The sequence below is a fragment of the Leptinotarsa decemlineata genome, unplaced genomic scaffold (assembly GCF_025532065.1).
Source record: "Leptinotarsa decemlineata unplaced genomic scaffold, Ldec_3_MD MMD2_P_RNA_scaffold_7, whole genome shotgun sequence".
In the NCBI taxonomy this organism is placed as follows: Eukaryota; Metazoa; Arthropoda; class Insecta; order Coleoptera; family Chrysomelidae; genus Leptinotarsa; species Leptinotarsa decemlineata.
Window position 1 is genome coordinate 3,261,981 of NW_027412534.1, and position 15,471 is coordinate 3,277,451.

Genomic DNA, 15,471 nt, shown 5'->3' on the forward strand with positions numbered 1-15,471 from the left:
AAATTAACTAAATGATTCAATGCGTTTTGCCTCTAATTGCCTCTGGACCAGAAGTTAATGATTTTGTGCAACTGTATTTAAAAATAGCAGTTGCTCCAATTTCTGAGAACTCAGCCTCGTTCTTCTCTCATTTAAAATATTTCCAGCTTTAGAAAAAAGCCTCTCACAGGGAACAGAAGTCGCTAGAACACAACATCTTTCTCTTACTAGTTTACTAGAGTTGAAAACGCTTTTTCGCACATGTATGTTGTTGAAAAAGGCAAGTACATCCGAACAGCTTTCCCTGAAACACTGGGGTAAACTTTTAAGTACTTTAACCAAAATGAGGGCTTGTCCATTTTGTCAAAATCGTATCTTGCAGCAGAGTCATTTTTTATTTCTATTCCCTCCTCTTGCAACTCTTCTGGCAGCAACTGTATGTCCATGTTGAACGGGTCAGTTGATAGTTTGTACAACTCCTCTGACAAGTTAGGAAAGTACCTGCTGAACTCCTCCTTGAGGTTCTTCAAATGGTCAATTATCAAGTTTTTCAAAAGCTGTCCTTCAAAAACGTCCTCAAAACATACTTCTTCTGAGACTGACACTACTTTGCTGAAACTTGAATAGTTGCTGGGGTTCATTGACACTTTACGTATCCAAAGTTGTAGTTTCTCAACGTACATCTTGATGGCATCCCGATGTGTTACTATATTTGAGTCTGCACCTTGCAGTCTCAAGTTTAGGTTATTTAACGTGTCAAAAAGTCTGATAAATAGGCCAAAATCACTTGGTTCCAGGGTTTTTTGAACTGAAACTCGTTTTGTTTCTGCTGTGCCAAAAACGTTATCACTTCATCACGGAGTTCAAATAGTCTTCCCAACATATTGCCTTTTGATAGCCATCGTACTTCTGTATGAAATAGCAGCGTTTTGTGATCACTTCCTAAATCTTTACACAGAATTTTAAACAGTCGAGTATTTAATGCACTGTTCTTAACGTAGTTGACTACTTTAATACAAAGCTTTAAAACAGCATTGAGTTCGTTAGGAGGCTTGGCGGTGAATAAAACAATGAATCCCAACCACATCAGCATTCTTCTCTTTGACCAACTGCACAAAGCCTGAACGAGAACCCAGCATTGAAGGAGCACCATCTGTGCATACACCAATAAGTTTTTGCCAAGAAAGTTCGTCTTTCTTAAAAAAGTCTGATACTGCTTCCATCACATCTACAGCTTTAGTAGTGGTCAACAGGTCAGTAGAAAACATCAGTTCATCCTTCATTCTTTCATTTTCAATGTAACGAACATATACAAGCAAATGAGAGCATTGTGTTATGTCTGTACTCTCGTCAAACTGGATAGCAAAAAACGGTGATTTTTTTTATTGCATCAACCACCTGGTTTTTAATGTCCTTGGCCATATCATCAATGCGGCGTTTTACGGTGTTGTCTGAAAGTGGTATTTGTGATAGCTTTCACCAATAGTGTGACTTTTCTTTTCCTTAGCAATAATAAGAGATAATTCATATGAAGCTTCAAGCACTTTTAGAGATGACTGAGCAGCAGATCCAGTGCTATCTAACTTCATGCGCTTTAAATTCTTAGATTTTGCAGCGAAAAACTCTTTAGGTTTGTCATTTAAAGAGGCATGTTTGGTTGACAAATGTCTCAGAAGACGATTAGGCCTCATCGCGTCATTGCTTAATACCTCATAGCAAATAACGCACTGAGGGTGATCAACATTATCTTTAAGCAAGGAAACAAACCCATATTGAATATAATCGTCAATATACTTGCGTTTCTTTGCCGTGTTCATCTTCTCTGATTCAGCTTCACACAGAACTCACACAACACAAAAACAATTACTCCAATTCAAACGTCGCAGCAATTACAGAACACCCACAATACAGCAAACACGCTGACGATAATTCACGGAAAGCACTGTTGGCACAACAGACTGGCGAACGGACTAGTTACAACGCAAGCACTGAACAAAGTGCAAGGTTATTGACATTGGATTGAAGATGCGGTGGGGGTAGTGGTAGGCGGGCGTGGTAGGGGTGGAGGGACGCTCGCACTCACGCCAAGGCCAAATGGAGTTAACGGGTGGTGGGGGTCATGGATGGCGGGAGGGGAGTATTATTATGAGGAAATTATTTTTGTAATTTTTTTTTATTTATTTCATTTGGGTGTCACGCCCCCCTGGACTTTCTCCACGCCCCACAGGGGGGCGCGCCCCCAGTTTGGGAACCGCTGATGTAGGGTGTCTCCAGAGGTTTCAATAAATTCAATGCATCACCAGAACACTTCGTGACACGACTATCGTCAAACTTAAACCAGTCCGTTTCTTCTTTGACCAAGGCGTAATAATGACCAAATTCAACGCCAGAACCACAGTGAACAATGACTGCATGAATATTATAATAGTTGTCTGCTAGGTTGAAATGTTCATCTATTTCGAACCTTCCAAATAGTTCCTTGCTTCCGTTGGAGGTTGAGTCTTGTTTGAAAATCATCAGTGTTATTATTAGATTGACTGGAGCCTCTGCTGTGCTTGTTTCCTTATAACAGTCAGTTAGTTTGGCGCATGTTTGACAATACAGTCGATCATTACCTGTTAAAAATTCCATTTTCAGATGATTTAACAATAAGCTTCGCACGGACTGGTTATTAGTCGTATTAGGAAAAGCTAGATGAAGTTCCAGAAATTCACATAAGTTTTCGGTACTTCTTGAAAATTTACCACAAAGTAAACCAGTGAGGATGTTTCCAGCAAAAGATTTACAAACACAAGACGAGATGGTATTGTTTTGCTCACGAAGAGTATTCAACAAGAACCCCAAGAATTCGGAACAATCCTCTTGTTGTCCTAACGAGTATCTAGTGGACTTCAAAGACTCCAGGTTGCAAAATATTGTGCAATGGCATATAATTGAATAGCATAATTATTAAAATTCTTCTATTTTTTCCAAATTGTAATTTATCTCTAATTTTAAGTTGCGCATTTCCCCCCCAATATTGTTTTATAAATAAATTTTCAAAATCTTGGAAAGTATTGATATTATTTTCTTGGCTGTTAAACCAGATAGATGGTTTATTTAATAAATATTTTCTAATTACGTCTTTTATTTCATGTGTATTCATTTGATTTGATATTTTATTTCTAATTATCTTTATAAAAGTTATCGGATGTAGTTTTTGTATATTACCATCAAATTTGTTATTTTCTTGAACACTTGAACACGTACTAATGTATCTAGTCTCTATTCTAGTCTGTCGATGATTTTCTTCTATGTTTTTAATTTTATTTTCTATATTAATGATTTTATTTTTATTTTGTTCATTATTTTCATTAATTAAATCATTTGAATATATTTTGTGGCTTTCTATATTTTCATTGACTTTATTTATTTTTCCTATCATTTCCTGATTGTTTGTGTTTAATTCTTCTCTAACTTCTTGAATTTTTCTACTATTATTGAAAATTGAATTATTAATATCTATGAAATTCCATATTTTGTTTTTCTATTCTTTTCTCAAATTCCTTGTATAGATCCACCATTTCTTTTTTATTAGACTCTAATTTTAACTGTACCCTTTGTTCCAGCCTGTCCATATTTACTGTTACACTCTCAATACCCTCTCACACACTGTCTATATTCTGTCTCACTTCATCTTTCACACTATCTATATTCTGTTTCACTTCATCTTTCACACTATCTATATTCTGTTTCACTTCATCTTTCATCCTAACCATAAACTGCATTATCATTTGTATTTGGTTACCCACATTCATTCCTTCTTGCATACTACTTTCACCTTGATCTCCACTCTGTCTCACTTCTTCTCCCTCACTCACTCCTGTTTTCTTTCCTTCTCTCAAATCCATTCTTTCTCACTTACAAAATTTTACTCTTTCTCTCACTCTGCTTTTGGCCTTTCCAAATGTGCCCCACGTTGGGCGCCAATTGTTATATTCTATTGATGTTGATTATTAATAATTTGTTTTTGTATTAATTTTTTTATTTGGATTTTTATAAATGGGTTCAGAATTTTATTCTTAGAGTTTTATTTTTTATTGTTTGTTTAATCAAATTTGATAAATAAACTTCAGGTAGATACCTTATCTTACAGATATTTCTTACCTTGATTAGCTCAGTCGGATTTATATAACCATGCAGCGCCCTCTCTCTCTACAGGTAGAGTTCTTGGAAAAGTCTTGTTTGTTTTCAAAAATATGCCAAATAAATTTTCAAAAAAAATAATAAATATAATATTGAATTCAAAAATTATGGCACAAATACAATTAACCTTAACCTACCTACACCTGCAAAAAATATCTTAAAATTTAAATCATGAATGGAATTACACAAAAAGGTACCACTCTATAATAATTGCTGTTCCGTGGTATAACCTTGTTGAAATTAAAATGCTACAACGTTCTCTGCCTTATGACAGATTACTAAAATGGCTGCTCAGTGAATGTTTATAAATTAATCATTAATATCAATTTTACAAATGGTTATCGTTCTCAATGTGTTTTAAAATGGTGAATGAATGTTCAGTGAGTTTTCAAACACTGAGAAATTGAAATGTCTCTCCTGGATTCCTTCTATCAGCAAACAGGTTCAGTGATGGCGGTTTGAGTTTTATAAATGATTTCTAAATACCTTGAACTTTGGTGCGGTGAATATAGCGCAAAAAATATACGTACCTTTGCCAATTTTTAATTCAACAACAACTGCTTCAAATGTTGTACTTTGTGTTACAATTCTCAAAATTTTTATTTCTTTTTTGATTGCAATGAGAACACCACCTCCCGTTGTCTTTTTTGTCAATTCAAGATTCCGATCGGCTCTTACTAAGTTATATATACTATTAATTATCAATAATTTCTCCATCCCTAATTCCTTCCTTCAACCATGTTTCGACTGCCACCACAATATGAAAATCTTGATTCAGACTGAAAATATACATTTAGTTCAGGTAACATCAATCAGAAATTGAATTATAAGCTCATTGAGATATTAATACGTAAATGAGTGGTAGATATTAAATACAAACAACACCAATATATAATCAGACAAGTCTAATATTTCCCGCGAAAACCCTTCATGTCATAAAGGTGATGTAATCATAGCAGAATAATATTTCCTGCAAATGCCATTGAATTATATCTATTTTATTATTCACCAAATGGAAATGAGATATTCCATTTGGGCAATAGCAATAGATGTAAATAAAAGTAAAGTTCAGGAAAACCACCAAAAGTTTTTTACTGCTACTTCTGTAGATTTGGTAAATCAGTGTCTATATGTACCAAATGCCAATTTTTACAAAAATTCTGCAATTCTTGGTCCATACGGTTTCACTGCCAAATTTCAATTTTGTTGCTTGTAGAAGTTTATACAATGCATGAGTTACCTCCTCGTTGATAAATACTTTGGAACCTTTTAGCGAAATTCTCGCCTCATAAATCTCATTCCTCTTCAAAAGGTACACGAAATTAACAACAATGGACTTTGCCTTCATGCAATTTTTATTTTTTCCTAGTACTAAATATATTGTATATTTCGAATTGCGAGCACTTTATTTTCATTTCATCACTAAACAATGTTAATACTTCAGTTAGTAAATGTTCATTTTCTCCTTCCGTAATCCTTACAATCCTCAGTTTATTTTCTGTGAAATTCATTGATGTTTTTTCTTGCTTTCTCTCTAATTCATCTAACTTTATTTTGTTGTGTGTAATAGAATTCTCCGATATTGTTAATTTTGTGAATATATTAGTAAAATTCAACTCACTTTTATTCTTTTTTCTAGGACTATGATGGATATTTTCATATTTTCCACCAAACCTTCCAAACTTGATAGTTTTGATACTATTCCATTCATATTTTTCTCCATGCTATCAATTTTCTTCTCAAGTCTTTCTATACCTTCTTTGAACTTCTCTGTGAGTTTAGGCACAATTCTGTTTATTATAGTTTCTATCATCGTTTCGTCCACAGGATCAGCTCAGCTGACAACACTGTAATGTACAAAAATAATTTGAATGACTTGAATTATTTTTCTTCACTTCATAACTATGGTCACCAAGATATTTTAGGAAATTTTTTTTGTATTGCACTGTTCATTCCTTTAGACCAGGGGTCTCCAAACTACGGCCCGCGGGCCAAATCCGGACCGCCAGTGTCATCAATCCGCCCCGCGACAGCCAATGATTTACTGTCATCAATCTGGCCCGCGACAACCAATGATTACCTAATTGTCGTTACTATTGCTGTGATAAGTTGAAGAAGAAAACAGAATGATAATTACTCGGTTTTATTTACTTGCAAGGTAAAAACTTAACGACAGAATTTTTTTTTAAATCATATTAATAACTAACAAATAATTGAAATGAATCACAGTAAAACAAAAACACTAATGAGATTTATGTAATTGTGATTTTCCACCGACAATACTTCGTAGTTGTGGATCAATTTTACTTGTACCAATTGAGATTTAAGATGCTCATCGGTTAATTGAGATCTGTAAACATTCTTTGTGTACTTCATCTTGGAAAACGTTTTCTCACACAAGTAAGTAGTACCAAAAACAGAAAATAACCCACGAGCAAATTTATGCAAATTATCAAATTGTTCCAGTGGAAGACTCTTATAAAATTCCAACAAAGATGAATTTTGATATTTGTTCTTAAGCATATCACTGCACCGTAAACCAATAATTTCCATTTGGACTTCCGGAGCCAGGGTTTCAATGTCAGAATCAAAAGTATTTTGAAAAAGCTCAATTTCATTAGCAATGACATCAAAATCTGAAAAACGATTATCAAAATTTATCTTCAAAGCACTCAAAGTTTCGATTGCAAAATTGACGGGAAATTCAGTCTCTGTAGTGTGGCTGAATATTTCACATGTATCAAAATGTGTGAAACATTTTTTACGTACATGCGATTGAAATAGTATTATTTTCTGCCTGAAGGATTTGATATTGGTGTATAAATCAGGGAGAAGCTGATTTTCTCCTTGCAATCTCAAATTCATTTCGTTCATATGATTTGTCAAATCGACATAGAAGGCTAACTTCCACATCCATTCACTATTTTCTAAATCGGCAAAAGGGCGCTGCTTCTCATTTAAAAAAATTTCGATTTCTGCTCGAAGATCAAAAAAGCGCTTAAGGATTTTTCCGCAACTATGCCAGCGTACGGCAGTATGATATGGTAAATCATTTTCTCCAATCTGTTGAATAAACTCGCGGAATTGTCGGTGATTCAGCCCAGTGGATCTGATGAAGTTAACAACTGATATGATTGAGTGGACATAACTTCACAACCAAATCACAAGCCTTCTCATGTTTCAGGACAGATGGGGCACTTCCAAAAAAAAGCGATTTATTTCCAACAGGAATAGGGTGAACTGTCCAACAGTGAACCAGTTTTCATCTGAAGTGTCAGTGCTTATTCATTTTCATGAAAATACCATAGAAAAAATATCCTGAGTTTCGACACTTCATATCTATGATCATTTGTGAACTCATTGAATGTTTCAATAGTTTTTATTTTTTTTTAACGTGACATGGTTCACTGTGTACGATGATGTGGATACAGTGAACCATCATCCAGTACACAGAGAATCATTATTCATAGCTCAAATGAAACGATAAATTACTCCAAAAAAGTTTATTATTTTTTTATAACTTCACATAGAAGTTAAAATAGAAGACTTCTGATGTATGTACTCGACGCAAGTACTAAATTGGTGGAATACTATCAACAATAAACTTCTGAAAAAGTGGAAACAAAAATGAATATTATTTCGAATCAAAATTAAGAAGGGCCTCCTTAAAGTAATATTTCGAAAACAATTGACTAATTTTCACATTTGGAAAATATAAAAAGTTGACATAGAGACGAGGCAAATTAAATTTCAAGAACTAGCGTATATTGAGACCGGAGAAGTCTATGTTGAAAAAGTAGAAGGAATTGTTGCAGAAACATGGTCCAATGGTTTTTGTAGAATAATTTTGACATCCGATTTCGACACTGTAGCTAGATCGGGGTTGTCAGGAATGGAGAAGAACACATATTGTGTTGGAGATTTTTTTCTCAAAAAACTAACACCATAATTACCTTCTTGGACAGGTAAAACGTTAGCTAAATAGTAAATTTTATCTTTTTCACCACTAAACTCAACCAGAATGAATTCTCCTTCGAATCTCTGGTGAAATTCCCTAACTGATTTTTCGCAATAGGGATAGTATCTTCATCTGAATTATCATCAAATTCATCTGTCAGAGCATCATCACTTTCCAAAATCATGAAAGTATCAGATTCAGAAGTGTAACTTTCCTGTAAAACTTTCCTTACAACTTTTTCCCCTTTTTGTTAGCGCATGCAATTTTTGTTTCAATTTGTCGCTTCTTTGCCGGTTTCTCATTTTCAATCTGTTCCTTTTCTGGAGTATGTGTTGGTATTATACTTCTACCCCCTTTCCTGTTCTTCTTCACATTTTTTTTGGTTTTGCTTTGAAAGGTGGGCGGAATTCGGTCGGATCTATGAATTTTCTGTGATCTATTTTTGATGATTCATTTAGTGATGAATTTTCTTGAGAGGCGATGTTTTCTTTTTCTGAACAATCGGGATCCATATTTATAGATATGTTGTCCGCCGCGTGTTCCATTTGCAAAATTAGGATGGCGTTTCAAAGCATCATCTAGATTTTGAAAATATGTATCGATGTTATGTCGATTGAAACCTGTCGCTCGAGCCAAGCTATAACTTTCCGGTATTCTGAGACATATTCTGGAATATGTATTTTATTGATAATTGCTGTCTCGTACGCTAATTTGCGATAATCTTTATTTGTTGAACCGTAGAAGAGATAAGCACAATTTTTTAAATATTTCTTCAATGCCTCTTCTTGTTCCGCATTAAAAATCTTATTTTTGTCATAGTTAGGAAGTATCCTGACATGTCCTTCGCGTGCATTTTTTTCCAATAATATCTCCTTAGGGTTGCGTAAGGAAGTGCTCTACGTTTAGCTGCCTTTCGAATCGTTTCCCCGCTGGATATGAGCTCAAGAGCTGCCCTCATGTTTTCTTCTGTGTGAGCTCGTATTTGACGAGGCATTTATCTGCGAACCATTCTGCAAAAAAAAATAAAAACGTTAATAACAATTACAGAAGTCCGGTGGCACACAGTGAACCAATGATTCACTGTGTAATTTCTCCCTTGGTTCACTGTTGGACAGAAGGTACAAAAACATTTGATGGTTAGAAATAAGAATTACCCATTTATTTAATTAGGCTTTTGCTATCGATCAATGTCCTACATAAAACTATTATCCATATGAAATCTCAAAATCATGTTTACAAGGTGTGGTTATCTAACTGACACAAAAATATTGAAAGAATTTTCTTTTTGAAATTGAGGACAGTGACACATCACAGGAACTCTGCTAATTCAAACTTCTCGTTACAATTAACCCATTTATTTTACGTTCAACTCGATATTGCAGTGGAATCTTAATGGGTACTATACCCAGCTAGAAATGCTGAAATTGATCCTACAAAATCATGACCCATCCATAATATGTCTACAGGAAACCCATTTCCATAAACGGAAAACGCACAAACTTTCAAATTATACATGTTTTTTTAAAAATAGAGAGAACACGCGACATGCCAGTGGAGTAGCTATCTACACTAAGAATACATTAGAGGTGCAGAATATTCCATTGACCACCAACTTAGAAGCGATTGCGGTTATTGTCTGTGGGCCAATGAAATTAAATATTTGTAATATCTATATTCCTCCGAATCAGGATCCAACTGAAGACGAACTTACCAACCTTTTTGGGCAAATTCCTTCACCTCGATTAATTGTTGGTGATTTCAGTGCGCACAACCATATTTGGGGATCTAAGAAAATCACAGTAATGGGACAAAAAATTGAAAGAGTTATCAACAACCTACAACTCAATATACTGAACGACGGAAGAGTCACAAGATTCAACCCTGCAAATGGAGATTCCTCAGCAATTGACCTAACCCTTTGTGAATCCGAGTTATCTATTTCTCTTGACTGGGAAGTACTTCCCGAATTATTCGGAAGCGATCATTTTCCAATAATTATAAACAATGAGAAGTATCGTAAACCCTACAATTTAAATCCCAGATGGCGTTTGAAACAAGCAGATTGGACCAACTTCGTAAAATATATCGAAAACGATCCCATTATGTCAGATACTGAACAAATACTTAGGATGGACGTAAATCAAATGATCGAGACATTTTGTCAAACAATTACGAAAGCGGCGGAAAAATATGTTGGAAAGAGCTCTACTTCCAATAAATACCCTGCCCTTCCCTGGTGGAATGATGAATGTCAGATTGCAGTGAAGCTTGCAAAAAAGGCATTTAACACTTTCAAACGACACAAAACTCCTGAAAATATGACAGAATTCAAACATCTGAGGGCACGAGCAAGATATACAATGAAAATGAACAAACGTAAATGTTGGCAGGAATTCGTAGCTGGTATAAATAATTCCACTCCAATTGGAGATGTTTGGAAAATGGTTAAGCGAATCTCTGGAACTCGTAACCACTTAATTATTAATTATGTGAATTACAATGGATCCCCACTTACCTCCCCACAAAACATAGTGGACGCTTTAGCATCAACACTTCAAAAACATTCAAGTAACGAAACTTATACATCACAGTTAATCATTCGAAAACTAGCTGAAAGTACTCCCCTCTCATGAATTAACTGAGGATCCAATGAACTATCCTATTACAATGAAAAAACTTTCGGTCATCCTAGAAGAAACAAAAAATTCTACACCAGGCCCAGATGACATTCCCATTATTTTCCTGAAAATGCTGCCCCAGAATGCCAAAGAACTACTGCTGAAAATGTATAATGTCATATGGAATACGCATGTTTTTCCGCATATATGGTCAGAATCAATCATAGTACCTATTCTTGAAACAGGACAACCAAAATCATTAACGGATTCGTACAGACCAATCTCATTAACATGTGCCATGTGTAAAGTAATAGAGAAAATAATCAATAGAAGACTGATATGGACCTTGGAAAATCGGAAACTCATCATCCCTCAACAGAGCGGATTTAGAAAAAAGAGATCCACTCTGGACAATCTAGTTGACCTTGAATCAGATGTCCATGAAGCTTTTGCTAACTCTCAAGAGTGCATTGCAATATTCTTTGACATATCAAAAGCATATGATACGGTATGGCGACACTCAATAATTAAAAAACTCCATGAATGGTCAATAGTTGGAAATTCGCTGAACTTTCTGAATAACAGAAATTTCAAAGTTCGTGTCAATGGCACACTTTCCTCCAAAAGAACCCAAGATAATGGAGTCCCCCAAGGAACCTCGCTGAGTGTTACTCTCTTCTTGGTTGCAATCAACAGTATCATTGATAACTGTGCAGCCTCTCTGAAAGCTAGACTTTATGCAGATGATTTAGTTGTCTTTGGCAAGGGCAAAAATTTCAAAACTATTTGTGGATATTTACAAAATTTCATTTATAAACTACAAGAATGGTCAGAATTATCAGGTCTAAGAATATCTGAGAGCAAGACAAACTGTATCCATTTCACGAAAAGACCCAAAGAAAATTTGCCTAAATTACAACTCAACAATAAAGATATTGAGTACGTCAAACATACAAAATTTCTGGGTATGATATTCGATCAAAAACTCAACTGGAATGAGCACATTACATACCTAAAAAGAGCGGTCTAAACATAATGAAAACTATTGCATCTAGATCATGGGGTGCAGATACAAATATATCAATGTTGATCTCTAGATATTTAATTAGATCAAAACTGGAGTATGGCTCTATAGTGTACAACTCCGCAAAAAACGGGACCTTGAAAAAACTGGACACCATCCAAAACTGTGCTCTTAGAATTGCTCTTGGAGCATTCCACACAAGTCCGGTTGAAAGTTTATACTGTGAATCAGGAGAACCTCCATTAAGTATCCGAAGAAAACATCTCAGCCTCACATATGCCGCTGCAGTTCAATCTACCCAGATAACCCTGTTTTCCATAACGTTATAGCCCAAAGGTTCAGAAATACATTTGCAAAAAGGAAGAGAGTGGCAATTCCATTCTACGAGAGACTCAATCGATTCCTTTCCAACTTACTACTCAATCGACCTGAAATTTTCAACACCTCAAACATTCCTAATCCTCCTCCATGGACCTTTCCAAGCATTAAAATTGAAAAAGGGCTCGTACAATTTGAGCAAAATAATACCAACCATAGTTTAATTCATGCAACTTTTCAACAACTATTGCAACAATTCGAAGACTGTATCCAAATATACACCGACGCATCCAAATAAGAAGAAAGAGTGGGGGCAGCATTCACCAGTACTGCCTCCAATCACTCCTTCAAACTACCAGCAGAAAGCACTGTATTCTCAGGAGAACTTTATGCCATATGGAAAGCACTTGAATATGCAGAGAAAAGCGATCACTCAAAATTCTTGGTAATTACCGACTCACTGAGTACACTGGGGGCAATAACGAAGCTAAACCCAGAACACCCCATCATACTTCACATCAAACATAAGCTCCACTCAATCATTGAGAAACGTAAACATATCCACTTTATGTGGGTTCCATCACATGTTGGTATAGCAGGCAACGAAAGGGCCGACCAGCTGGCAAAGGATGCTAACCCACTCACAGATATTGAAAAAAGAATTGCCCACCCAGACCTGAAACCGTTTTACAAACAAATCCTTACTAACGTGTGGCAACAGCAATGGAATGACTCCAACTTAAGTTATCAACAATCAAACCATTGGTCTTACCCTGGAAATCACTTCCAAAAACGAGAAAATTGCAAGTTATCCTATCACGTCTTCGACTAGGGCATACTCGCTTCACTCATGAATACATCCCCAACGGTAATAACCCTCCTACATGTGAAGTTTGTGACTGTGCCATAAGTGTTAAACATATTTTATCTGAGTGCGAATCTTACTTCAACGAGAGAGTCGAGTACGACATCCCCCCTTCAATTGAAGCAGCGTTAGGACAAAATTGTAACTATGAAAAACTAATTGCCTTTCTAAGACGTATAAAGCTGCTGCACCGTATATGAAAATTTATTGTAAGAAATCAATGTACTATGACAAATACCAAAATGTACTTTCATGACCTTACACCAGTAATTGTCTTTTAAAATGTAAGTCTTCTTTGTTGAATATTGTATACCATCCTACCATAAATCACAACACCCCCGGTTTGCCGATTTGTAGAATCACGTCGAATGTGACTATAACCATCCAGTTTGATCTCTGAATCTCCAATTTCACTAGTTATTTTAGTCCCACTAACTAAAATTATTTTTGGAGTCATCACAAATAGTCTACCACTCTCGTCTAAAGACGGTCGATTCTTCTGCCAATCAACAGTTTGTCTACTTAATAATTATATATTGCAAGGACACAACAGCAGATGGTAAAAGATTGGTCAAAGTTATTACTTTTTTTCTGCAAATTCAATTTGTCTATCTAATAATAATATAATATATTGCAAGGAAATAATAGCAGACGGTAATATGTCTGTGAAATTTATTACTTTTTTCAACAAATTAAAAAATATTTTTCAGTTGTATAAACACTGTCTATTCGTCTGCCATTAATTCTTCTCTGTATTTTTAATACTGAAGTTTATATCTTACCAAGTTTTATACAGTAAAAAATGGTTCATAGATACAGTAAAAAATGGTTAATCAACTGATGCCTATAAATTATTAATACACCGACAAACCGTCTACCTTGTGAAGATGCGTTCATTTCATGCTACTGTTAGTCTACCCTGTTCTTGGCTGACGGTAAAAAAATTATTTTGATTACCCATTTTATTTTTGGTAAATAAAAAATTCATGCTTTAGCCAGAACACCATGTAACCGTCTGTCAATTATTTTTTGTGGGTTGCGTAACCTACTCTTCCGGTTGCATGAATGGCAGACGGTAAAATGGTGGTCAAAGAATTTTTTTTTTTCATGCTAACTAGAGTTGATGTTTAAGCATGTGTAACATGGGAAAAAAATTTGTTATGTCTCCTGAAAAAGGCAGACGGTAAAAAATGTGGTCAAAATTTCTGTCACGGGCTCCCGGTCTATCACCGGTGATAACCTATCCGTTTTCCTCTGTTTTTGACTAGGTTCTTCTTCGCTTTGTGATTCACTGTCTTGTCTTTTTCTCTTACAGTAAGCCCGCCCGTTCTCCTAAATCCTTTGGCCAAGGGATTGTTGTCAATTTTCAATTTCGGCACTTGCTCGTTCTGGTATGTTGATGAGTCGTTGTTGGTGTTGTTTGTGAGCTTCAACCTGCTGAATGAGATCGTCTGAGACATCCAATGTTTTCCGGTTGAAGGCGATTCGGGGTGCAGCTTTGGGGGGCTTTGAGCCTCTTCAGTACCAGCTGGGGTCCAGCCTCCCAAGTTTCCATACTTGTACCTGCAGTTAGACGAAGGGATCATTTCTATCCAGATGTTATAGTATGCCTTGGGGTCCAGATTTGAGACTTGGATGTTTAGAGACGGGAACAACCTTCTGAAAACAAAACGTCTTGTGACAAGTTTCCTTTTCATGCACAAATAAACAAGATCTACCAATCTATTTATTATGACTGTTCAAAAACCAATACCATTTGATTTCGTATTGTTGACAAAGTTTGCAAGAAGTAACCTTGAAACCAACATATCTCCCTAGTTCCTGAGAAATCATTCAGAAGATGAAGTAGTTGGCAGATCAAATTCCGTCACAGGCAGATGGGGCAACGACAAACCTGTTGTTTGTTGTATGCTTCAGCTTGGTTCGAGGAATGATACTCTGGTGGAATTTGATTTTCAATTATCGGAAATCATCGACTTTATGGTGATGATATACACTACCTTGCACTGACGAGTGGCCAAACAGCCCGAAACCGATCTGCAAGTGTGTTCCAATAATTGAAAATCTATTGCGGCAGTTGTATCGCCAACAGCATATGCAGGAATAACTTCTGTGAAGAATCCTGAACTGACACCTGTCGGATATAATCCAACGCCCTTCGTGGTATTAGCCAGGGGAGTAGTTGTTTTCTGAGAGGTGTCAGTCCATTAACCTACTGTGTAGGTATTTGAGACTGGCCTGAACGAATTGTTCTTAGATAATTTGATTTATAGCCAGTCTTCAAGTATGTCCACTGACTATATGTGAAAGTACAACTAAGTGTTCATGCAAAATGGAATGTTTGTTTGAATGTGGTTTACAATTGTCTATGGTGAATTTCATTAGCTCAGATTTCCATTGTCTAATATTATACAAAATGTTTTTAAATCCCCGAGAAAACCAATACAATTGACTTGAATGAAATGAATAAAAACACTTTTATCTAAATACCACTGAAAAATTTTATTTTACGACCGGTTTCGGG

The 15,471-nt window shown here is 35.6% G+C and overlaps 2 protein-coding genes across 2 annotated transcripts; both read right to left on the reverse strand.

Annotated features, from left to right (window-relative positions):
* Positions 1-206: 206 nt before the first annotated feature.
* LOC141480250 (protein FAM200B-like) lies at positions 207-662 on the reverse strand. Its single transcript, XM_074170123.1, has one exon. The coding sequence runs from the start codon at positions 660-662 to the stop codon at positions 207-209; it is 456 nt and encodes a 151-aa protein (XP_074026224.1).
* Positions 663-14,173: 13,511 nt separating this feature from the next.
* Positions 14,174-14,533, reverse strand: LOC111514187 (T-box-containing protein TBX6L-like). The gene has a single exon (XM_023170427.2). It carries the CDS (start codon positions 14,531-14,533, stop codon positions 14,174-14,176), a length of 360 nt encoding a protein of 119 aa, XP_023026195.2.
* Between the last annotated feature and the right edge of the window lie 938 nt (positions 14,534-15,471).

Coding starts and splice junctions, on each gene's coding strand:
- LOC141480250 (XM_074170123.1), bottom strand. CDS start 662: ATGTACGTTGAGAAACTACAACTTTGGATACGTAAAGTGTCAATGAAC.
- LOC111514187 (XM_023170427.2), bottom strand. CDS start 14,533: ATGATCCCTTCGTCTAACTGCAGGTACAAGTATGGAAACTTGGGAGGC.